The sequence below is a fragment of the Anas acuta genome, chromosome 21 (assembly GCF_963932015.1).
Source record: "Anas acuta chromosome 21, bAnaAcu1.1, whole genome shotgun sequence".
In the NCBI taxonomy this organism is placed as follows: domain Eukaryota; kingdom Metazoa; phylum Chordata; class Aves; order Anseriformes; family Anatidae; genus Anas; species Anas acuta.
Genome location: NC_088999.1, coordinates 6,927,898 through 6,953,505, shown reverse-complemented (window position 1 = coordinate 6,953,505; position 25,608 = coordinate 6,927,898). Strand labels below are relative to the sequence as shown.

Below are 25,608 nucleotides of genomic sequence, written 5' to 3'. Positions count from 1 at the left end.
ATGGCTTCAGCCAGCAGCTTTCCTGTGGCACCCTGTAGTGCCAAAGCACCTCTCCTCTGCCTGAGACCACACTATCATTTTTTTCCCTTTTATTTTTTTCTCCTGTTTTCCAGTAATAGCAGCCCAACTGAGAAGAAAAAACACACTGAAAAGCTTGGGCACATTTATGTGAGGAATGAAACATTAAAAAAAGTAAAACAAGGCTACGGTACAGGGCCTGGAACAGAATAAGGCTGTTAAAGTCTTCGATTCCTGGGCCTTTGTAACACAGGAACAGAAACAACACAGGCTCGCCCGAGGGAGGGATCAGCAGCAGAAAGGACTGAGCCTGGCAGCTCAGGGAAGTATTTTATTTTAAAAGTGTTGACCTTTAGATGGGTAGCAAGAAGAGCAGAAAGCTGTAGTTGCGAGGACTTGAAAACAAACCCAAGTACATTCTGGAAGGAATTCCTACCGAGAAAAATGGGACTTAAGCCAAGTGCGAAGGTCAGAGTGGCTTCTCCAGAAGAGAAAGCATGCCAGCAGTGTGACTGCGGGGACTTCTACACCAAACGATGTGACCCAGTGCTGGGCCCTAGAGGCTGGAGGACAATAGGACACGGACAGACCCATGTTTCCTCAGCCATGTGGCTGGTAAGCATTTCACAAGCATCCCAAAAGAGGGCTACGCCGTGTGACCACGCTCCCGCCTGGGTGGGTGGGTGTCCCTGCATTGCTCCTGAGCCCCCAGTGCCCTCCCCAAGGCACTGAAGATTTTGGCATGGCACGCAGAGCCCAGGTTCTTGCCAGCTGCAGCACATCTTAGAAGCAAAGAAAATCCCATCCACGTCATTCTGACAACAATAAAGACCACAACAGATCGAGCCAGGAAAAGAAGCAGACAAACACGGGGAAACTGCTTGGCTCTCTGTCTACATTCAATTTCAGCAATTTGAAACATTTCGTCAAGCAGGCTGTGACCTTGCTGCATTTGTAAATTAACAAGCAAGGAGTAACAGATTACTTAAACCATCCTTCGCACTTATGGGAACGAGATAGTAAGTACCTCGAGACTGTGTAAAAGCCTCCAGCAAGGCGGTTATCATGCAGGAATTCAAACGCAATTAGAAACACTTCTTTTCTCTGCAAAATAATTCCACCCTTGAAAAACAAAAAATGGCAGAAACAGCTTTCACAGGGAAAAGTGAAGCAGAACCCTTTATGGGAAGCCCTGTCACGTTACCTCCACACCAAGCCAGCGAGCTAAAGCGACGCCTAGCACGCCAAAAAGCCTCTTTGCATTTATACGGCTTCTTTCATCCAAAGAGCTTAGCAGACTTCCCGAGCACTGAGGGGCAGGCTCCAGAGCCCCAGCTCATGCTGAATTGGGCTTTACACTCCTCATAACCCCATGAACTCAACGGGGCTGTTTGCAGAGAAAGACTCCTCCATGCGAACACAAGTGCTGTAATCTGGCCTTCATTAGTCACAGTCAGATCGCTGCCTCCTCGCACACATCAGGAGCGCCCAGTGGCATGACCAAGTTATTTCATTTAAGCCAATGATTAACAGCACAGAGACTGCCAGCCTGGGGAGACCCAAGGGCTGTCTTGCTCTGCATCCCATCGCTGCCAAACTACAGCATCAGCTGCTTCAAAAGCATGGGAAATCTGTAAATAAGGAACAGAGGAATAATCTCCTTGCTCCCTGTTCCCTGTCAGTTTCTGGAGACCAGGATGAGACCAACTGCTTGAAGCTCTGCAGCGTGATATTTAATATCCATCCCAACCAAAAAAAAAGTGTTTTTGTCAGCATCAAATTGTAACTCTGAATATTCTGTTTATCCCCGTGTCTATCCAATCTCTTGCTGAAGGTTTACCGTTACATACAAGCAGTTTCCTTCCAAGGAAAGAAGGACACAGAGAGTGGAAACCAACACAAAGCCCTTCCCATAGAAAGTATTGTGTTGGGAAGGTGCAGGGCTCGCAGGACTTCTCAACTACATCAAATCTCAGTGGTAACACATTGTGTTCTTTCCCTCTCCTTGCACCTTGCTACCCTGCAGTGCCCCAGGCAGAAGCATGTGTGCAACTCTGCTTAGTGATGACTGAACGGGGCCTCAGCTTTGACAATTCCTTTTTCATCCCCAGGTAGACGTTACCTGGACCTGGCAGAAAATGTTTAATTCAACTGTTCCCCTCTGTGGAACTCCATGAAAGTAGGAAACTTCGAACGGTTTCCAAATGTTTATTATTCTTACCAGCAGTGTGCTTGATTGAAAATAGGTATGACCTGTTTTGGCACGAAAACTCGGTGAGATGCAGTAAATACAAAATGCATTAAGTTTTTCTTGTTTATCAACTGACAGTAGATTTATACCCCTGCCTTTACAAAACCCAATCTAGGGAACAGAAATAATATCACTCCACCAAAATCAACACACCACCAGAGAAACACAAGCATAACTCAGTCCCCAGAATGGGGAGGACAGCTCCTGACTCCAGGTCTTTTCAGATAACAAATCCAATCTCACAGCACAAGGCCCCTCCAGCAGCAGAGCCAGTTAAGGGTTGTGTAACTGTAGCCATAAGTGCTAATTACAAACTCATTTTAAAGGATTTGCGACTTTGATTAAACCTTTGCTCTGGTCTGAAATTTACTGTGGCACAAAATGTCTCTGTAGAGGCAGTTTTGTCATTCTCTGTTAAAGAAACAACAAAACAAATTATAGGGAAAAGAAATCACTTTGAAGTCCTCAGATTAAAAATAATAGTCTCTATTTAAGCATTTAAATACCTTTAAAATTAAGCTGCTTTTAAACTTAAATTGTACAGCCCATGAGTCCATAAAATAAATCAGTGTCTGCAGTCACATAAAAACAACTATTATAACAATGAACTTGTTTCCATTAGGGGACTTGTGTGCTTCCCATGTGCAAGAAGTTCATAAAGATCTGCGTGTGAGTAGCTTGAGATCAGCTTTTATGATGCAGATCATTTCACTGCTTGGTCATTGGCTTGGTAAAGATGGTCCAAGCCAAAAGCCCCGCTTTTTATTCAGCTGGGAGAACTGGAAGACTTTTCAGGCCTGAGACAGCAGCAGTGCTCCAAGTCCAAGCAGAAAAGCATTGGAAGAACTGGGTGCAAGAGGCTTAAAAGTAGAACAAGAAAAATGAAGTACAACGGCAAACACCTAAGTGATACAAATATCCCCCTGCCTACTAAAGCTGCTCATAGCAGAATTGTTAAAAATTCTGGGATTAAAAAGTACCAGATTTACCCAGTGATCTCCAAGAACAGGAAACTAAAAGGACAAAGCCCACTCTGTAAGGATTCTGCACTGCAAGTGCACTGTGGATGAAGTTAGCCAAGAACAGCGTTCAGCTACGCTTCTTCTAAGCCTTCTGTTCTTCAAGGACTAAATTCATTTCATTTCAGCAGCTATTGCTCTAACTTGGGATCACTCTGTTTGACTGCTCTTTATTGAAGGAATGAGTGGAGACATTGCAAGAATGCTGAAAAGGGCTGGGAGAAGCAATGCATTACGCAGCAGCTGAACGCAGCAATCGCTGGGAAAACAGATCATTAGGAAAAACAGAAAACTGTTGCAAGAGGAAGAATGTGTACGCACACACATGTGTATGCACACTCCGACCAAAACAGCCCAGCATCCTAATACAGTTCAACGTGTTTCACAAAACATCAGAGGAAAGGACATCTTTCTTTGTTGTGTCCATCTTCCACTGCACTGGTAGATAAACAACCCGCCTGAACCACAGGGACAAGGAAGGAGAGGTTTTCCTCGCACGAACCTTGGCTACACACCAGCTTATTATAGCTGTACAACTTCCTCCATATATCCTCTCCTCTCGCCCTAACCTTTAAATGGATTTGAAGATTTCCTGCATCCAAGCAGCTGCCTTCACGAAGCTTGCCTGGCCCTGAAAGCCCAAAAATGCAAGAGCCACAGCCCTGTGCCCTGTCCATGCCTGCAAGGAGCAGGATTCCACCATCTCCTGCAGCTTATTTCTAACCAGCTACTGAACAATGATGTTGAAGGAAGGATACCAGAAGCGAGCATAGAGAGGTGTGAAAATTTCGAATGAAACACAGTGATACAAACACGCTCCACTCACTGGTATAAAAGAGTCTCTTCCTTTAGACAGTCCACTTTTCTCAGAAATTATCCCGGACACCTATGAATTTTCACTACAACTAGCCAGACTTACAGAGTAACTCATGGCTTGGTTTTCTAATTTTCATTACTGCCACTGGGGCTAAAGTTTCAGAAAAATCTCATACACAGCTAAAACTGGGATCAGCTTCTCAGAGACAAACATGGTCCAGTTCTGGACAGTCAGGTGCAGGGCTGAATTCTCTGGCGTATCCAGAACTGTGCCACACCAAACTGCTCAAAATGATGTGCTGTTTCATGTGCTACTGAGCAGGGGACAAAGAGCCCCTAGACTTACAGAGGCATACCATCACTGTTTGAAAATGCATTGCTCTTCAAGCTTTGCTTAGCTTGGTCAAAAGATTTTCTTTTGATATTGGCAAAAAAAGTGCATGGGCCATCAGAGTTACACTTTCTCATCTAAAACAGTGACAGTTTGCTGCATTGTGCTTAGCTTAGCAACAGGATAATGCAGTGCCTCATTGGAGAGCTGAATCCAAGGCAGAGTGGATTAATGAAGAGTGGATTGCTGCTACTCAACAGAATACTTTTCACAGCATGTGATGGTTCCCTTAATGCACTGTGCTGTTCATTGACAAGTTTATTTGCTGTAATAGAAATGGTATTGCAAAATTGGCTCATGATAGCTCCCGTCGTGCTGATATCCAGTATGAGACAGTTACATAACTGTGCATATAGTTACATAAAGGGTTTTATACCCTTTGTGCTTACCCCAAGCAGATACGGACTGGGTGAACAGAAAAATTCCCCCCATCCTTCTCCATAAAACTTGTTCTCTAATCATTGGTGATACATTTCCTTGAGATTTTCCTTCAAGACAAAAGATTGGCTTGTGCTGCACAGGAGGCTGAACTAAATATACCTGTGCACTGCCTTTAGGCTGACAGTACTCTTAGCTAGGGGGGAAATGAGAGCTGCAGAACTAGGGCAGACCTGGGAATTGACAGCCTGAATTCTGTCCTAAGTTTGGAAATGATTTACTACACGTTTCTACTTCTCCATCTGTAAAATGTTATACAGATGTTATACAAATAATGTTATACAGGGAATAAGAGGTGTGACCACAAAAACCTTTGTCTTGTCCAGAGACAATGTTTGTGTGGTGGCAAGAATTACAACTGGCCAAACTACACAGGTACCCATCATCACTGCCTTGGAGACAACTGCACAGAGCACTGGCCTCCCACTGACCACCCTCCTGCAGTTCCAAGCTCATCTCCAAAACCACTGAAAGCTAAAGACTTCTCACCTTTTCCATGTGAAGTTTCTATTGTCCACGTGCAGTTCAAGTTATTTGGATAAAAATCAGGAAAGCCTGGGGATAAGATGGTACCACTGGAACCACGAATGTAACCTCCACATAGAGCTGGAAAAAAAACAACACACAAAATGACCCATCAAAAACAGTGTCAAAACAAAGCCCAACCCATCAAAATAAAACAAAACACATACATCAAATGTCATTGTGAACTTCCCAATTGCTGCTCTGCTTTTGCAGTAGATCTGCAAAGTGTTTGCCATCTCCTTACCCTCACAGCTTGGCAGTGGCCTGCTCCACTGGAAGTTTGGCTCACACTCCAGGGCTTCATTGTCGCTCAGAGTGTAGCCTGAATCACAGCTGAATGTCACCAGTGCTCCCACGTAGAAATCATTCCCATGGCGCTGTCCATTCACAGGGATCCCTGGATCCAAGCAGTGGTCTGACTGGAGCTTCACAGCTGTGACAAACAAACCCATTCCCATCAGACCACTCAATGTCTGCAGACCCTGCTGCAAGGTGCAGTTATTAATCTGGGGGAAAGTTTACTCCTCATATAAGCTCATTTGAAGTCCTGTTGATTATACCCAAGGAAAGAGGATGAAATGGGCAGAGAAACTCAGCTTTGTTTCTTTCCAAAATATACTGTATTCCTTCTGATAATATTCTGTAGATGCTAAAATAAAATATAAAAAAAAAAACTCTAAACAATCAAGATGGTCAAAAAGCAGAAAGTGCTACTTGACTTGTAATAGCTTCACATTCTCAAATCACTAATAGTGCTAACTGCCTGGTGAAGGGGAGAAGCAAGCCCAATGGGTCTTTGATTGAGTCCATTGTGTGGCTGGAGAGGGTGTAATTACATGAAGAAGTTGCACTTACTTTCATATCGGATCTGAAAGCCTATGTCAGAGTGGCTTTTGTCAGTGGTGAAGAGGAGGTAGAGGTAGTTGCTGGTGCTGATGAGGAACTGGGGCACCTGAGTCCCATCATAGACACCTATCAGTGGGGAAGAATAGGACCGGCCATCTCGCACCTCCAGGGTGTCGTAATTCACCTCGGTCTTAAACCTGAAAGGGATGCAAAAATATGTCTGTGAAAAAAACAGCACTGCTAATTTTTCTTTATTGTAATCCTGAATGTCCTGTAATGACCAGAATGCAGCACGAGCTACAGGATAACATATGGGTGCATTTCTACTGCTTGATCTTTGGCTGGCTGAGCATGTTAGTAACAACACATCATTCCCCTCCTATCCATTTCAGTTTCTTTCTGATCTTTCCCCTGCTTTATCTACTGATTTGGTACGGTTTTTGCAACAACAAGCATCACATGCTATACGAACAATGACTTTTCAGACATATGGATGCGGGTTCAAGAAAGTGTAACCTCCTCAGAAAGTGAAATCTGGGGCAAGTCAAGAGACTCAGCACTCCTGAGTCAGGGCCAGATCCTCACTGCTGCTTCTTGCTGGCTGACTGAGCACACATGGGAGCTCAGCCTCTGAAAACGTGTTCAACATGCATCTAAAACAGCACTGCAAATTAGCAGGAGTTAGTCAAAACAAGAAGGGAAAATCACTATTTTCTACTTTTTCTTTTTGGCCGTTAATGAAAACTCCGATTGTTGTCTGAAGTTAATATAAAAAATAGGAAGAAAGAGCCTCACTGCCAAACAATGCCAAGTGGTTCATCCCCTTTCCTTCTAGGGATGGCTACAACCCAGCACTGCAAGAACCACCGAAACCACCCGCTAAATCTGCAGACAGGAAACTTCTGAGAAATCCACGGTGAGCACCTGTCAAACGTGATCTTGATGGGGTAGCCTGGCTGGGCCTCTATCACCCAGGCACAGCTCAGGGAGTCCTTGTAGAAGCCAGGCCATCCAGGGGACAGGATTGTTCCGCTGGGGGATGTCAGGTGGCCCCCACATGGAGCTGGGAGAAAGCAAACAACAAAATTCAGGTAAGCAAATGACAAAAATTCAGGTAAGAAGCTGCAGCATGACCAGATATACCTGTCCCCTCCAGGCAGCACTGTCGTGATGTACAATAGCTTTCATGCATTATTTCTTATGTGTTAAAAATAATCAGAAGCAGATGAAATACACCAGATTGGAAGAAACTGCCTGTTTAGTTTAAATTTAACATGTAGCAGTCTGCTACTATATCTGTGGGAGAGTCAGCAGCCTGACCTTGTACAGCGGCTCTAAGCGGACAGGGTATAATAATAATAATTAGATATAAAACCAGAGAAAACTGCAAGGTCAGTTTGGATTTCAGTAGCTGCAGGTGCCAGAAAATCTTTCATATCTGAGGTAATTGAGTCATGTTTTTTCTACCATAAGGGACATCACAAGACTGTGGCATTTATTCCACGTTGCGGTCCTTGCAGTCCCTTGCGCCATCAGCAGAAGCTGAAGGCAGAGCATTATCTTTTCTGGAAAAAGGACACCGGTTCTGAGGGACCAGAGGTACAAAACCTTATCGTCCTAAATTGCAGTGCATTGTCCTCTAAAAAAATGAGACAGGATGGAAAAGTGTGTGTGTGCCTGCGAGTTTGTGGGCACACACACACATTTTTGATATGATCTTAAATACCTACGTAAGTCTGGGCCTAAAATCTTCACTGCTGATCTGAAGGATGCCAAATAAAAGTCAATTGATCTCCACTGGATCTTAACCAATTATTTTTGAATAAGATGCTCCTTTCTGCCCCAAAGCTATGTAATTGACTGTCAGGACTTCCATCCATCTTTCAATGCATCTTTTAGGTCTTCTTCTTTCCCACTAATTTTTCCAAGCAATGAACAGTATTTTAGATCCATATACTTCCTCTCAGTTTAATAAGGCTAATCAAAGCATACACTGAATCCAGTGCACACTGAAGCATGAGTCAAAGAGATCACCACTGTGAAAAAAAAACACAAGTTAATGGCATAAGGCTATCTAAGGTTAAAGCTTTCAAACAAAAGTTGATTCGAAGTATATTATTTAATGTATGTTTCCCTCCTACACTTGGAGATACATAAACTGAAATGCTCACACTTGTGAAAGGAATGGAAACCCTCAATCAAACCTACAGACGTTTTATTGTCAGCTGCTTGCAAAAGAACAACTAGACAAGAAAATAAAAAGTCCAGCTTCTTTCTACATAAAAGTTATTGAACACAATTGATGCCTCTTATTTCAATTTCAAAGACAATGGACTAGATTGTGCGCTTTCTGCTGCTCATCCATTTGAACAAAGCATGACCAATTACTGAAATTATTTCTCAGTATTACTTCTTTTATTCAAAGTGTTGTAAATACCAGTGCAGAGCATCACTTATCTGAGAACAGAGGGTAGAGAAAGACTTTTCACCTCTAATGAGCTCTATTTTTTCATTTCTTTTCTATAGCAGCAGCTTTAAAGGACTATGAAAAAGCTTTGAAATCTGTATTAACGTCTTTTTTTCAGCCATTTCAATTCATTTCCCCCATTTCTGTGTTGGCTAGCACAGTTGTTGTGGATGTAGACAACATTTCTGGTTCTTGGTTCCTGGAATCAGTTAGAAGGGACTGATGTACCACACCGACAAAGACAGGCTGAAGGTGTGCGTGTGCATGTGAATGTTTGCAGCAGTGAGCTCTCTTTTCACAGTGAATATCTGTACCTTTTGCTGCTTTCATTATATAAATATTATATAATGTATTTTACATGCACCAAAAATCAGGACAGAAGACGTATCTCCACCTATCTTCCATGCTCTGTTCTTTAATTCCTTTCATGACAGGAGTAGCAGGGAAGCTTTTAGCCATCAGTAAATCAAAGCCTTCTATTTATTGCTGTTATTAGAAAAATGCTTGTTTAACATGAGCTCTGTAAATAATTCCCATTGTTCCTTTTACAAAAAAAAATAGAAGAATTATAAATAAACTGAGTTCAGTGCTCAGTGATTGTTGGATTAGCACTTTCTCCTCAGCAAACTCTTCTGTGCAGACAGTACCTTCCAGAGATATAAAAAATCCTGCCCATAACTGAGAAGCTGAGGGTTAGAACAAAAGCACAACAGTCCTTCAGCTCTTAAAAACAAACACCTCTCCCTATATGATGGCAGCGTTGTACACCTTTGCTATGTAATTAAGCTTTAAATCTTACCAAGCACTTTTTCATAGCAACAGAAATCTACCTCTTGGGTGATATTGAAACTAGAAGGTTTGGATTGTATGACTGGAACCTCGATAGACAGAACTACTGACCTTTTTCCCCAAAGGCTGTGAACATTAGGGGATGATTCTCTGTCCTGGGTGCACAATCAGACCAGCAGGAAAGACACTAAAACTTACCTTCACATCTGAGCACTGCGTTGTTCCAGACCACGTTTCCTTCCTTCAGGATGCAGGTGATGGTTTCTGAGCCATGGGTCCTAATGAAGCCCTCGTCACAAAGGAACGACACAGAGCTGCCAAGCTGGAGGCTCTCACCGAATCGCTTTCCGTTCACAGGCACGCCAGGGTCAGGGCACTCGTTATGCCTAAATGCTAAGAGGGAACGAGAAGAGGACAATAAATGATTTGTTTCCCCATACCTCTAATACAATAATCATGGTAGACCACAAGGTTAGGAATTAAGCTACATTTTTCCATCTTTTCTGTGACGGCAATTAACACACAATCCTGCCCCCAGTCAGCCTACCCTTCTCACAGGGAAGACAAACCAGCTCGAAATTGAATTTGACCCACTATCATCCCAGCAAAGCCACTCAGTTCCATGAAGACAAGTCAGCCCATGGCAAAAATCACGTTGCAACCTCACATCTAAGCTGCTAACCAAACCAATCTTAGCAATTGTTCACATATGGAAAAACACAAATACAAAACAGAGTCAGATTAAAAAGAACAACTCTAAAAACACCATGGTTCATGCATCTAGATAGAAGGATGTAAGCTAACCATTAACGAGAAGAGCATGTCCTGTGATTGACTGCCATATAGTCCCCAACCTTACTTATCATCATTACTAGGATAAAACGAAGGACACAAAGCAATTACCTTTCTAGGTGTTCCAAAGTTAAGTATGGAATTGAACAGATACATAGCTCTCCTTAAAGGACTGCCCTTTCCCTGCAGTTAAAAACTAGGCCAGCCAACCAATCAGAAAATAAGTCTACAGCCTTAATTTCCCATTAAGTGCATAATTATGTACTACATCTTCATATGCTAGGAGGTGGTCTTCCGAGATGAACAGCATATAAAAGATTAAAGCCTCCAGACTAATTGTACCCACATGTTTTTAGATTCCTTAATGCACTTGACCAAACTCAGAAGAGTTCTGGATTTCCTACAGAGCATCCTTATAGTACAATAACTTGTTACTATACACTGCTACAGGGGAAAACACAGGCTGAATCTGTTCCTTGTGCTCTCAGATCTTGTAGCAATGTGTTGTCTCCTGCCTCAAACCTAAATGAAATGAAGAACAGCAAGGTGTTGGATAGAGAGTCAGGAACTCCCTTTTGGCAGTTCCAACAGTCAGAACAGATTAACTGATACACTTAAGAGTCATTTACAACAGTAAAAAAAAAAATAAAATAAAATAATAATTTAGCTTTAAAATGGCTTCTTATGAGGCCACAACTCCCAGAATAGGCATGAAGCATTCAGAAATGCCTACTGCACCACTGGCTTTCCGTGTGAGCTATCTCCTAACTCAACAGCATCAAGGACTCAATCTTAGGTATGTGACAGTGCCACACACGATACATCATCTGATGAGCTTGCTGTAGTGTGGCAAATGATTTCTTAAGAACTCCGATTTTTATTTTTTTTAAATAGAGGATTTGCAATCATGGCTAGAAAGGCTATTAATTTAGCTGTGCCACTAAAGGCTATTATAACAAAGTCATTTATCAGTTCTGCTGAATAGGTTTAATAATGCTCTTTAGAAAATTACAGGACAATACGAGGATAAAATTACCGTAGCATTCATTTGAGATTTGAAGGCTGGACTTACGTGAAGCCAAATATATCCATGGAAGTTTCAATGCTTTGCATTATAAGACTTTGCAACATGTTTCCTTCAGTGTTTAAAGTCCTACATACCTACAGGAGTCAGCAAATGATGGTAGTACTGACTGATGAACACAGCTATCAGAGATCTAACAGCTACATACGGCTGTCCACAAAGCTTTGTCTCACCTTGGCAAGTAGAATGCAGACACAGAGAGGGAAGTCAAAGCTCACAGCAAGCTGTGGACTGGTGGGAGAACAAAACCCCTGGATGCTCCATGGAGAGATAATCCAGGGCCAAACTGTTTCTTGCACCACTGGACAATGCTAAACTACATGGCCAGAAAAAACATCTGCATGCAACTCCAAGTTTGAAAGCCAGTCCTCTATTACCCACCTGCAAATCAGATGTAATCCCCAATTTTCAGACTCACCCTGGATTTGCAATGACTTCAGTAAGACCACTCTTGCCAACAGGTGCCCAACAAGAACTTAGAGACTGAAATGAAAACAAGAAGGAAGGATTGATCTCTTACTAGTGAAGGTTATGTTGAAGCCTCTCTTCTCCATGGAGTGGTCAGTCTGGAACTCCAGCCTGGCTACGTGTCCACTGCTGGTCAGAGAGGAAGGGATCTGGTTTCCTGAGAAGGTTCCCAGCACCGGTGATTCAGCAGTCCCACCATCCTTCACGGCTAGGAAATCAAACTGAGGCTCCACATCAAAATCATTGAAAGCCAAGTGAATTCGGCTCTCTGGTTTAGCTATAATTAACCAAACACAGTGCAAGCTGCTTCCATATTCTTCAGGGTAATTTGGTGACAGCACAATCCCGGACGGGGTGGTGAAGTTGAAAAAGCAGGAAACTGCAACAAGAAATCACCATCAATCATGCAGCACAGTGCTCCTACAAGCTGCTGTCATGTTTCCCCCCCTCCTTGTCCCTTGAGCTGGGTGATTCCTGCAAATCCCCAATTGCTTGGCTTCTCAGAAACAATTAAAGAAAGGAAGGGCTCAGTGCTCCATTCACTGCTGGATGTCAGTGATTTATTTGCATGGGGAAGAAGTTGCTTCAAAGTGGTCTCCAGTCCCTGCTTTTGGCTGGCTTGCAGTTCTCCAGCCTAGCACAGTGCTGCCCCTCACGTTTGTACAGGCTTTGTGCCCTGCACAATGGAATTTGGGTCTCTTTTTTCTGCAGGAAGAAAATGTCACTCAGCCAGGTGGGGATTCGGTATTTTGCAGGTGAATTCTCCTGCATATCCCCAGGAGAAATCCTGCAAGAGAATCCAATATGTAACTGCAGCCAGTACAAAATAAAGAAGTTTGCTTTAGAAGGAACAATTGCAGCCACAACTCAGCACAACCTACAGGACCTGAGGATACGAATCGACTCAGCTGTCAGCCCATGCTGAGCTCCAGGCTCCTCTGCTACCTGTACCCAAACGTTTTAGTGTACTGCGTAACTGCAGATGCACTTTTGAGTGCAGTACAGATTTCTCTGAGTTGCTTGAAAGCCTCCACTTTGTATCTATTATTTGAATACACCTCTCAATTTGCTAAGTGCAGTTTTCATCCATGCTCCCCAACAGATGTAGCTGCACCTGAGCAGCCTCAGTGCATTCTGAATTCCTCACCTTCAGACAATCCCCATCCTGGATTTAATATTGACATGATCAGGCAATAAACTGGCAACTCCTTTGAGAAGTTTTACATTTGTCCATCTCTTAGGGCAGCTGTTTCCACCTGTGCCAAAAGGAGCACTGAAAAATAAAGGCCACTGTTCTGGTGGCAACTTCGCTGCATGGCACAAGGAAGAGCCCCAGACCCTTCCTGGTCCTCCCCAAGTGCAAGGAGCTTGGAAACCTCAAAGCAAGCAGTGGCCAGCTGCAACCTGCAGCTCAGGTTAGGGGCAGCTCCTCCCCTTCCCATTGCAAATAAATCACTGACTTCTGCTGGGCCAGCACGGCACCACAACGAGGGCTCAAACTGGACTGCCATTCCCGTGGAAATAATTAAAAGCAGTCTTAAAATGAAGTTGTGGGGAAGAGTGCATATGAAACAAATTTTAGCTCTCAAGAGTCTTCAATATATACTGTATTTCAGCTGACAAGGTCCATTAATTTGGGAAAGCAAGGCTGCATTTTAAGTGGTACCTATTCAATGTTTTTGATACTTTATGTATGTATGCTTTACTCATCATCTTCCCCACCACGCACCCTTGGGGTAAAATCCATTACTTGGAACATAGATCTCACTAATTCCTGGCAAAAGGACATCACACAGAGGATAAAACTGGTTTTAGTTTGGCATTTACACAATTATTTGGTTCAATGCTCACCCTCCCTCCATTATTTCCCCTCCATCTTCCTTCAACGCTTAATGGCTTCAGATCAAATAGGACGGACGTTACCATGACGTTATCAAGGCTAAGAGCTACACAATCCATTTCCTGCTCTCAGCAACAAAGAGAACAGATTAAAGAGAAAAACTGCAAAATATCCTCAGGATTTAGGTTCTCTACTAGTTGCTGAAATATCAAGGGATGCTGTCAAATAATTCTGTCAGCGTAAGCTGGGTATAATATTCCTACGAACCCTTATTGAAAATAAATGCATTCACACACAGAGAAACATCTTAGCAGTAGGAACTCCACACAGGTGCTACGTATCTCCTATAGTTTTTCAGATCCAAAGAGGTAAATTAGCATTCACACAGGACCTACAGCGTTACATAGCCAGCAACAGAGAGGTACGGTTGCTGGCACAGCTATTATGGCCCAGTGCTGGTGGCTCACTTCAGGAAATAACAACAACAAAGAACTTGCTGACAAAAGAGAGAAAAGCAGAGTGAGGGAAGAATATGAAATTAACCTTTGTTAGATAATTTAAAATGACAGATTAAATAACAGCCCAAACCCCCCAAAGTCTGCGCTGCAGGGAGCTACAACTTTGATTTTCCATGAAATAAAATAAAAATAGGAAACGGCCAAGTCCTGGGCTGCAGGATGGCAGGACACCAGTGTACGAGCTCCCCATGGGGGGCACTCGGCTTTGCCTCCCTGAGGGTCACCATCCTGCTGGCAGGTCAGGGGCACGTCCACCCCGGGAAGTGACAACTGCTTCACCAGGTTCACTGTCATGTCTGCAGTACTTTAATATTAAAATAAAAAATAAAAATAAAGTAATTAAATAAATCCATTTTATGGATTTATTTTTTTAAGCAAGAGAGGTTTTTCTTCAGTTTGAGAGTTGTTTTTTTTTTTTGTCTGGGGCTGCTCTGGACAGAGCTGGCGCTGTGATCCCACTCCAAGCTCCCCGCTTTACCAGAAGCGCTTTGCTGGACGCTCAGATCGAAGCAGCAGCTGTTTAACAACACGTCAAGGACAGTGAAATGTGCTATCAGAACAAAGATGATAGTACCCTGGAAAGGTGGAAGACAGCTGAGCATTACCTGTCTCATGCTGTTTTGCGCATCCGAGACAGTCGGGAGCAAAGTGCCCCCGAGGAGCGAGCAGTCATCTCAACCAGCAGACAGACAGAGGGCAGCCCTGCTGCCTGCAGCCTGTCCGTCAGGACCACGGAATTAGGAATAGCTGTGACTCCGAGGCCTTGAGCTAAGAGAGTTAAATTAATATTTATTACGGTTATTCTTATACCTTACGAGAGGACGTTTCATTATGTGCATAGCAGAGGTTCAAATTTGTACTGACCTTAATCAATTATTACTGATGAAGTAATGCAAAAGCAATTAGAAAAATGCCTTTATTAAATACAGCAGAATAAATCACAGCAAAACCTCGTAGAAACAGTAGACTACCTAAGAAAGCCAATGAGACCCACGTCATTAACGGATGAGTGAAAGATGTTTATTCAAGTCATCACAAACATTATCAATATTCTGCCTTCATTTAGGGTAGGAAGATAGGGGAGGAACAGATCCTTGTTTCTTGTCTTAGAAAGCCAAGCGGCGAGAGGATGCTGCCCCACGCTCCCTGTGTGCAATGCTCGTGGCTGAGCCGAACACGGAGGCTATCCAACAATTACTCTCCAGCACAGCTGCTTGTTTCTGTGCTTTCAGCCTGGAACACTTTCTGCATTTGTCTGGTCAGTGCAAGCACAGCTTGCTTCTCTTTGCCTTCCAAAGATCCTGCCTCCTCAGACCATCTCGCTTCTGCTGCGAGGCACACCCGATGGCCCCAGACACCTCATCCCTGCTCATCCTGCACATGAGAATCCAGGGCTGATCCTGGGGGGAGCGCACACCTGCGGCGGGTGGAAACAGGAAAGGCACCAGATTCAGGAGCTGAAAACAAAGCAGGGAATCACTGTATTAAGTTCAGTCTCCATGGAAACAACAAAAAATCCCGACTTCTCTCTCAGCTTTTGGATATCATTCCCACAGTCTCTGACCACTTGGGATGGAGCTTGAAGACGGTAACATACTTTCTGCCTTATTTTCCATTTTTAAGTAAATTCCTCCTCTAGGCATAGCTTGGTGATGGACTGGAAAAACAGGACCTCAGCAGGAGCCTGGTTAATAACTGACGCCTCACTCTGGGAACCATATGTCCCAAATAGCTAACAGAGCTGGAAGCTCAGGGCACTGGCTCCAGCTGCGAAGCAAAGTGCTTTACATTTTGTATTTTCCTCTTTCTGTATCTGCTCTTTCAGTAAACATATCTGCATCACAATGCGTTTTCCTTCTTAAACCCTGAGGCACCAGCAGGGCAAGTGGGAGGTGAGAGAATAGAGTCTGGAGCAAACATTAACCGGGAGAACATTTTTGCATTACAGAGCCACAAACTCTTCAGCTCACTCCGATGGAGTAGCTGTCACTGCCAGCATGCGGCTGACTGGGGGCGGGAGAGCAGGTATGTTAAAGAAAAAGGAAAGAAAATGGGTGGGGTTTCAGAAAATTTGAGGAAAATATCATCCGTGAACTTAACACAGGCTGAATAGAAGCCTCTGTGAATGTGGAAGCGAGCTACAATACCAAAGCAGGTTTCATTCCTGCCCACTCAAAACAGGAGCAGTGACTGGGTTACCAGGAATAACGTAAGCTTCTTAAACTTACTGGAGGATGCTGATCCCACTACAGCAGTGTTGGGCTGCTTGTCTGCCAGGGTTTCTGCAGCCATCTGTTATTCAGGAGGTGCTCCAAGGCTTCTGCATGATGACGAGATCCTTCTTGTATGCCCCTGATTATTTTAGGGGAACTCTCCCCCTCACTGCGGTTCAGACCTACAGGCTCTCTTGGGAATCAGTGATGGTGTCCACAAGAAGATGAAGCTGAATTGGCACTTTTTGGCAAAACCCTCGAAGCAGTCTAGCACTAGGAGTGTTGGTAGCGGTCCTGTTACGCACCTTTTTCTTCTTGCTCCTTCACAGTTTAGCAGAGCATCCTTCCTCTGCTGCAGCACTAGAAGCTGCCAGACAACTGTTGCTACACATTTGTCTTCTGCAGGCTGGAAACTGCTTGTACAACAGGCCAGGACTCGAGTCTCTCTCTCCAAAAAGTCCCACTTCTCTGCACATCTGGTGCTGAAGGCTGACTGCTGTAAAACAAGGGCGAGGCTCCCGCAAGCACGCGACTGCCAGAGGGGTGACAGCAGCTGCCATTAGTGCAGCAGAGGGTGAGCAACCGAACTGAGCAGTGTCGTGCCAGAAGACGTGCAGCTGATCTGGCACAACTTGCAAGGCAGAGAAGCAGCAGCCCCCAGGTTAAAGTCACAGAAAAGGAAAAAGAAGAAAATTCTCATATAGGCTACACCAAAACCAAGTCTGGGGAGCGTGGGGGGCAATCAGTGTGTAATTCATTGTAATTAAGTGCATTCCTGCCCAGCACAGCACTTAAATGTGTATGTCTCCTCAAGCAAACATTTACATCTCAGCGCTCTGATAAACTGGAGCTGCGGTGCAAAACCAGGACTTCAAGGGGAAATGCCCTGCTTAATTTTGAGACCGGAATGGTCTTACATGGCTGCAAACGTGAAACAAGGTTCTTAACAAAAGCTACAAATCCCACATGTATACAGAGATCATGGTAATCCTGCCTTCATTAAAATGGCTTCACCTACTGCTGGATAAAGAAAGGGTCTCAGTGGCTCAGGGGAACAGGCTGGAGATAAGGAGTAGTTCACCACTGATTTGCTGCTTTGAACTCAACTTGGGTCAGCAGTGATCAGAAGGTGTTAGCAGGTCCTGAAGGACACATCTCTTGCACAAACACACAAGCCACCTCAGCCTTGGAAGTGGCCTCATAAGGTTACCTACCCATACCCTTTTCCAGTTTGTTTGACAGAGATGATTAGAGCACCCCTCTGCCATTATTTCAGGAACTTTCTATCAGGGTCCTTCATAAAAAGCATCAACTGAAAACAAACAACCAAAAAAAAAAAAAAACCAGCCAACAACAAAACCCACAAAACAGCTTGGAACTATAAATTAATACAGTTCCTGTATTTCTTCAAATTCCACTGGAAACATCTGCATCTACAAGAACATAAGGAAATGGAACAGGAATAATGACCTACTAACAATTTAATTTAGAGCTAAATGAAAAAAACTTGTCAAGTGATACAGAATTACATGGTTCTGATTAGCACATTGCTGGGAAAACATCTACAAATCCTGAGTGTTTGTACCAGACAGGGTGCACAAAGGCTAGCTACTCAGCTCAAAACTAAGATCTGCGCTCTTTGCAAAGAGGAGCTAAGGTTATTCAGCTGGTATAGCATGAAAATGTGGGATTCAACAAAAGAAGTAATTACGAGTAGGGAGGAGATAGATTTTACATTGCTGTTAAATAAAATCAGATGTTTAGAAAGACTGGAAAAATGCAGAAAATCCCAGTGCCTCTGCAGAGGACTGTGTTAGTGCATCTGTGTGCAAGCACAGGGGATCCTGAGCTCTGTCAAACTCTTAGCAGAGGGAAATCAGAGACAACTCTCAACTACGAAGGATCAGGTTGGTGCTCAGTGGGGACAGGGTGAATGCAGGGCTCTCAACAAGGCACTGCACACCTCCAGCACCAGCAGGCACGCTGATTGCAGTGTTACTGCAAGCCACAGCAACTGTGAGCAGCTCGGTGAGGAGATAAGGGCTGTGGCTGAGGTTTCCAAGTGAACAAGAAAGGAAAGAAGCATAACATCTGCTCCAAAGCCAGAGGAGGAAACACACAAATTAATGTAATTTCAATTGGAAGTGCTTTGGGACGTGCCTTCTGCCTCTGTACAAAGGAACATCATGCAAGACTACTGCTCTGAGCAGGGCTATAATACAAAAATGTTAATGATCACGTAAACCCCTCCATAAACTAGTGCAGATCCTAAAGCAAGACCAGAGTGACACTAAAACCCCTGTAATGACTGTCAGAACAACGGACCGAGTCTCTGAAGGATTCCAAAATACCCTGAAACAGCACAGCTCAGATCATGGCCCCTCCATTTGAACATACACACACACACAAGCACGTGCCCTTACTTATTGCCAGCCTTTGTGGAGTTCCAGTCAATCAATGCCAAACAAATACCCCTCAGTTCAGCACAGAAACCTCCACCCCCAGGTTTGCACAATGCGCTGTAATCAGACTCTAGGTATTGTTTGATTTCTCTAAGTGTTATTTAACTCTAAAACACTTGACGGGTCCAGAAAACTTAAAATGTGACAAGTCTGGGATCAATCAATTCAACTTGTATCAGGATGTAAGTTGTTTGCAGAAATTACTCCCCGAGAGCAACTGAGAGAGGATAGTTAGGAGAAGGAATAAACCTTGCCTTTAGTCACCAAGATGGTTACAAAGGACACATACTCTATAGCAGTTTAGCAGTAAATGCCTATCACATGACGACAGCATTGTTTGGTGCAAGAAACCATTTGCCTAAAGGTGCAAGGCTGAAACCTTGGGAGCTGTAGGTCCGAGACCCATGGGAAGGGGGCTGCAGGGATGGGGAGGTGCTGGAGAGGGACAGGTGGGAGCCTCGTTCCTTGACTTACTGAACGGCTGCAGAAGCCCTCTGAGAGCACTGTCCTGCAGCGAGGATGTCAGCCCTTCCTTTCCTCAGCAAGGAAACAGATTTTGGTCATACAAAGCGTTTCGTTCCAGGACTATCCACTGCTGTATTTCTCATAAAATTCAGATAATGTGTTTTTCCCTGCTATATATGAGCATGTTTAAACAGTAATTCCAACCATATGCTTGGGAGTTATAGCACTACTGAAATGCCCTGCTCCCCGACTACGTCTGTCTGGACATTTATCAGCACTTTCACTGCAATATCTGAACAACTCACCAACTCCCCGTGATAGCTGAAATTATGGGCTGGTTCCCCATTTGTAAACTTAATAATCTCCTCAGCCACAGGTAACTGCAGACTTTAGTTGAATATTATACCTCTTACAAGTTCCTCCCATCAGAGCACAAACTTTATCTAAGTAGCACAATGGTTTTCCTTAGGTAGCATTTATCCACCTGACACCTCTCGAGCCCATTTTGCTGTCCTCTGAGACTTCAAGAAAACCGAATGTGGCTCTGAAAGCAAGCAATGACTTGGGTTATACCGGGTTATGAGAGCCGCCTTAGCCTCTGACAGACACCAAGATATCACAGTCCTGTAACTCTGAAAATGCAAATGTCAGGGAAGGATAGTAACTACAAACATGATTTGAGCACTACAAGGTGTGGCAGAAAAGACAGAAAGAGGTCTTCAGTACGCACTCATCACGGCTACCCAGACAACCACACGGCATGGAAGCAGACACCAAGTTCAGAGCATACACACAGACGGATGACTGTGCCACCATTACCCATCCAGTTACACTACCAGAGGCTCTCAGGCTCAGAGCAGTCGTTTCAAGTATCTCAGATCATCAGCGATAATCTAAACATACACAGCAAGGCCAAGGATACCTTGCTCAGCAAGGTTTTAGCTGAGAACATGCACCAAGAAGTCTCGCAAAGTTTCTCCAGTGACCTACGTGCTCGCCCTGAACAAGTGCTGGGATGCAATGACAACGAGGAGGATGAAGATGGTAGCTCTGTTATCATGAAGGCACAGTCACAAATTAAGAATCCATTGCAATAAGCAGATGCATGACTTAAATAGTTTGTGTTGCTTTGTCATCGAAGCCCCAGGAAATGAATTCTCCACAATGAATTCTGTCTGCTCATAAATCATTTGCTTAAGACAGCAGGATGCACCGTAGCACACTGTTTAATCTCCTTCTGCATTTGTCATGCATTTGCAGCCAGTATCAGAAGCACCAAATTGTTTGCATATTCCCACTAGCAGCACATAAATCAGGTTACCTTATTTTCCCGCCTGATACCCAATACATTTAATGGTCTCCCAGCATTTACAGAGAGTTGTCACTAATCCCACTACACATTTCACGCCAGGTTACACATTTTGTCACATCACCTCTTCTGATTCACGCGCACTAATATGATGCTGTCTAGAATAAGCAAACCCGAAGGCAGGGGAGTGAAGGTGTAAGAAGGTTATGAAATACTTTTTCCACTGCCTACCCGCTGACTTGCTGGTTCGTAAGTATCCAAAACCAGAGAATTTCAGAAAACAGCATACAATGGCATTATTTTAACTAAAAAATTCATGCCCATGCTACGCATTGCAAGGACTGCTGATTGTTGGAAGATTGGAGCTTGATTTGATGGCCCTGTTCACTATCTACCTACAAAAAAATAGAGTCTAACTTTGCTGGGAAGCCTCTGCTCTAGTACTGTGACAAAATCACCTGATAAGAGCTGCAAACAACAGGTTTAGCCTCCCTGCAAACTGTCAGCAAGAACCTCAACCCAACCATCGGCTGTTTTTATGAATTCATCTTCTGGGAAATGAGAAAAAGCTTCTGAAGCTAAGCACAGAAATGGTCTAATGCTTCCCACTTCAAAGATAACCAGGGAAACTACATTTTCCTCATTAGCATCTTCAGCTGATTTGCTTATAGAGAAAACCAAGTAGGTAGAAAGTCATTGCATCTAGAAAAGGCAAAACTCAGAGATAATTGCTTCTTTCCTCCACATATACATACACAAACGCTCAGAGCTTAAATTTCGGTTCAAAAAGAAAGGCACTTACTTGAAAATGGATTTTCTTCTCCCATAAAATGCCAGTATAGGGACACTAAAGCCCCTGCTTCCCCTGCAGAGCCCAGATTCAACTCTAAAGCCACAGGGTTTGACCCACCCATTGCACCCCCCGTCAGCTGCATCTTTGGCACGGATCAAGTTCTGCCATACTATAAATTACTATTTTATAGCAAAGTATCTAACAGCAGTGTATGTATTTATCTGTATAGTGAATACACGGTTCTAAAAATTACCACTTGTTAACTCTCTCTCCTTTTTCCTCATACTTGTTCTCTGTCACTCAACTGTTGTTTTTTGTAGGTTTAGTCTCACTCCACTAGAGCACAGTATTTGTTCAAAGACACAGAATTTAGCACAGCTAACTAAGTATAGATGGAACAAAAAGAAGAGTTTGTCACCAGTTGCAGAAAATATAGACACTTTTGTGAGTTTTAGTAACGCTCAAATACAACACTTCCTGAATGAAGGTTCGATCAATATAATAACACAGACTGCCCACTGCATCTTCAAAGGGCAGTGAGACCATTAAAACCCAACGGGAACTGAGCACATAACTCCCCATTTTTATCCATTTAGAAAATCCCCATTTTAGAAAATTTTATCTTCAGTCACCACTGAGAGCAGAATATCCTATTCCTGCTGAGAACTCATACAACAAATTAAAAATTGAGGCCCAGCAGCAGGGAGCCTGAATACTGTCAGGTAATGAAAGAAAATGAAACAGCTGAAAACAGAACCAAATTGAATAGATTTAAATTTTGTTGTTGTTGTTGATGCCCCATCTTGGATACAAAAAATCCCACTTGCTCTGCGGAATTAACGTGAACCCAAAAGCCAGGAGGGCTCATGGGCAGAGCAGAGAGCACATGGTGCCAGCACGGGGCCACATCTGGATTTGGATGCTGTCCCCCTCGCACCTCCCCTCCTGCTGAGAACCAAACCAAACGCTCCCCACGGCTTCGGCTGTCTGAGCACAGCACACAGCCATGCTACGTGACCACCTCAGCACACAGGGAAAATATTTTAGAGCCATCTCCTCACTGACTTACAAACACAGACTGGTTTCTGAGCAGACCACTGGCTACTCTTTTGGCAGGTAATTGTTTTCTGTCCCTTCAACTCAAAGGCAGGCTGGCACTCAAACTTCAAACTGTCCCCGTGGCGGAACGTGGATCCTTCTCTTCTGCCGTAGGCCGGGATCCCAGGATCACCACAGCTCCCTTGGTCGATCTCTGAAAGAAAATAAAACAAATATTGCTGGGGAAAGGCAGCAAAACATGGAGCTGGCATGGTGCTGTCGACCTGCATCTCTGGCAGAGCCATCGCAGCCCCAGGAGAGCGCCTGTGCCCCCTCAGCACGCGGGGCAGCAGCGGTGCCAGGAGAATTGGGACCCGACATAACACGAATTTCAGTGCTGTGACTCTGGAAGGCCTTCCCTCCTAACAGCCTCTGCCAGCTGCTCCCTCATCCTTGAGATAATCATAGCCTAATGAAAACCAGGGATAGCCAAGGAGATCCTATTCTGCATTTGCTTCGGGGATGTGGTTTAAAACAGACACAACATCATGTCACTTAGCATGAGCAAACCTTGGACTCCCCCAGCCATGAGGATACAGGCACAGTGTGTTTGCTGGATTGCTGTGTTTGCTCTCTCTCTCCCTTACCACCCCGTTTTCATTTCCACGTGTGGTCCTGAAGGCGACAGCTGCCACCTTCTTGCGTGAAAACACGCAGTTAATCTCTTGCTGTGCATGTATTTTGACTTCAAGTAAATCGCGGACACAATTTTCTGTTATCTGCTGCTCCACACAATTTCATTTCAAAAGGGTCCCCTGCACTGTATCACTACTAGCTACAAAACTTCATTCCTTTACAGCCTTCTTAGTGCTCCCACAGCATTCATCTGCTTCACATTCATCTCGTCTTCCAGCCTTCTCTAGTTTTTTATCCCCATCATCTGTGATCAGCTTTGCTGTCTTTTCTCCCCGATTTCAATTTCTTACACCAAATTGGAAACTTCTTTTGTGACATTTTCTTTACAGAAGAAAATCGCATAATCCGAGATTTGCATTACTCCATCTAATATTCCAATTTGGTTTGAATAACAAGCACCACCTCGTTATTATGCTGACTTCAGGCAACTTAGATACAGGTGGTATTATGAATAGAAGTCACGAAAAGGCACCTAGCTTCTGCTACTGCTCTCTGCATCTTGAACTAAAAAGTCACTGCCAGGTAACGAAGCATTCCCAAAATAATTTAACATAAATTAATATTAATAGAAAAGTTTTCATGAAATATGTTTCTCTTTTTGCCTGTCAGTGAAAACAGTTTGCCAGGATTTATGCCTCTTCCTGCAGGCTTTGAAAATCCATATGTTGAAGATTTGTTCTTGCGTATGAGGGACAAAAACGAAACAGTTCATATCGCAAAGTAGAACTGAACTTACATTGCTCTACAAAAAAAAGAGACGATGTAAATCACAGAAAGAAAACTGAGCTTCAAGACTCAAGAAACAGTAACAAGATCAAAGGGTGGAATGCATATTTTAAACACGCATCATTGTGACCTGACAGAGACACAGGGAGCTGATAACTTTTCCTGCTAGAAGCCAACAGCCCTTAAAAATTAATTTTTGTCATGTCATTCTTTCTCACACCTTGAAACATGATATTAGCAAGTCTTACTCCTGGCAAGCTGTCCTGCAGGGTGCCTTTCGTCCAGTTGCTGCCTGTTCTGAAGCCTGCGACACTGGGGGCTCCGAAATGCTGGGAAGGGGGCATATATATATGCTATATATCTAGGAATACGTATATGCTATATATTTTTATGCTATATATCTGGGAAAAACCTTTAAAGTTACGTGTCCTGACACCACTCTGGTTGCTGCTATTGGTCAGAGTGTGATGGATGCTAACAAACACCCCTCCAGCCGTCTCTTAAAACAATGCTCTTAAGTGTTAAGGGCCGGGGTGAGCAGTCAGCTTCAAGCCTTTGTACCCTGCACTGTGGGAGCAGAAGGGCCAGCATTTCTTGGGCTACTGGGACAAACGCCCCTCCATGTGCAGAGACTTCCCACTGAGAAGCAACAAAGCCCTTTAAAAACAGCCATGCAACATCCCTACCTGCTTACACCTGGCTCCAGAGAGGGAGAGCCCTGTCCTCCTAACACCCCAAATGGCCGTTTGGCCATTAGGGTCCCTCCAGGGCTAAGATTTCACTGCAGGTGAAGATGTTTAACCCAAACACCTTCACTGTGCACCTATCTGCAGCTCTGGAAGATCAGCAGCCATGGGTACCCCACCGACAGACGTGCCAAGCAGCTCCAGCTACTGCAGAAGGCAGCACGAGCTACGAGTGTTCAGCATATTCTTTGCTTTGTAAAATCAGGACATGCTCGGGCTACCAGGCACTCAGAAAAAACGCAGCCAAGCAAAGCAAATAAATAACTCTCTTTCGACCCTCTGCTGAAAAAGAATAAAGGTAACACAGATGCTCTCGAGGTACTGATTGAATGCTCTCCTCCCTCGTAGGGCTCCCCCCACTTTCGAGCTTGTGCAGTCCTTTTCTGTCACACCGCGTGAACCCAAGTGGAACATCTCTAGAGTGTGAAATCACAGGCTTAAGAATGGGAGAGAAATGAGGAATTAGAGCTCATGTTTTCCACTATGCACGTGATCTAATTGTTAGCAGCATTCAAACAAAGCTAACACGTCTTATTACTTTAGAGAGGTCATAGAATGGAATTTTTGTCCTGAGAAAATCCTCTGGTTCCTACACGTCTTTTGATACATATTAAAATTCATGAGATATTTAGCAGAGCAGAAATTCCAAAAATGAGTGATTCAGAAATATCAAAACATGTTACTTCAATAAGATTGAAACATTTCACCTGAAGAATGTTTAAGTAAAATCTCTTCCACATTAGAATAATAATAGTCAAAACTAAACAAGAACATCAAAATCAAGTGTTTTGACATTATTTAAATGAAACAAGTTGAAATGAATCTTTCAAAACTTCTCCATCAAATATTATATCACGCAGGTAAGTTTTTGACAAAACAGTATTTTCTAAAGGAAAAC

General features: G+C 43.7%; 1 protein-coding gene across 12 annotated transcripts in view; it reads right to left on the bottom strand.

The window, feature by feature from the left end:
- The window catches only part of CSMD2 (CUB and Sushi multiple domains 2), a 322,375-nt gene that overhangs the window by 104,028 nt on the left and 192,739 nt on the right, over positions 1-25,608 (bottom strand). For 11 of the 12 annotated variants that reach the window (XM_068657555.1, XM_068657554.1, XM_068657553.1 and 8 more), the window contains 7 exons: positions 22,574-22,756; positions 11,957-12,283; positions 9,759-9,953; positions 7,229-7,367; positions 6,314-6,501; positions 5,703-5,891; positions 5,423-5,539 (listed from right to left, as the gene is read on the bottom strand). In XM_068657555.1, coding sequence (XP_068513656.1) covers positions 5,423-5,539; positions 5,703-5,891; positions 6,314-6,501; positions 7,229-7,367; positions 9,759-9,953; positions 11,957-12,283; positions 22,574-22,756 — 1,338 coding nt within the window. The remainder of the gene's footprint in view (positions 1-5,422; positions 5,540-5,702; positions 5,892-6,313; positions 6,502-7,228; positions 7,368-9,758; positions 9,954-11,956; positions 12,284-22,573; positions 22,757-25,608) is intronic. The other variant, XM_068657561.1, reaches the window with a different exon arrangement.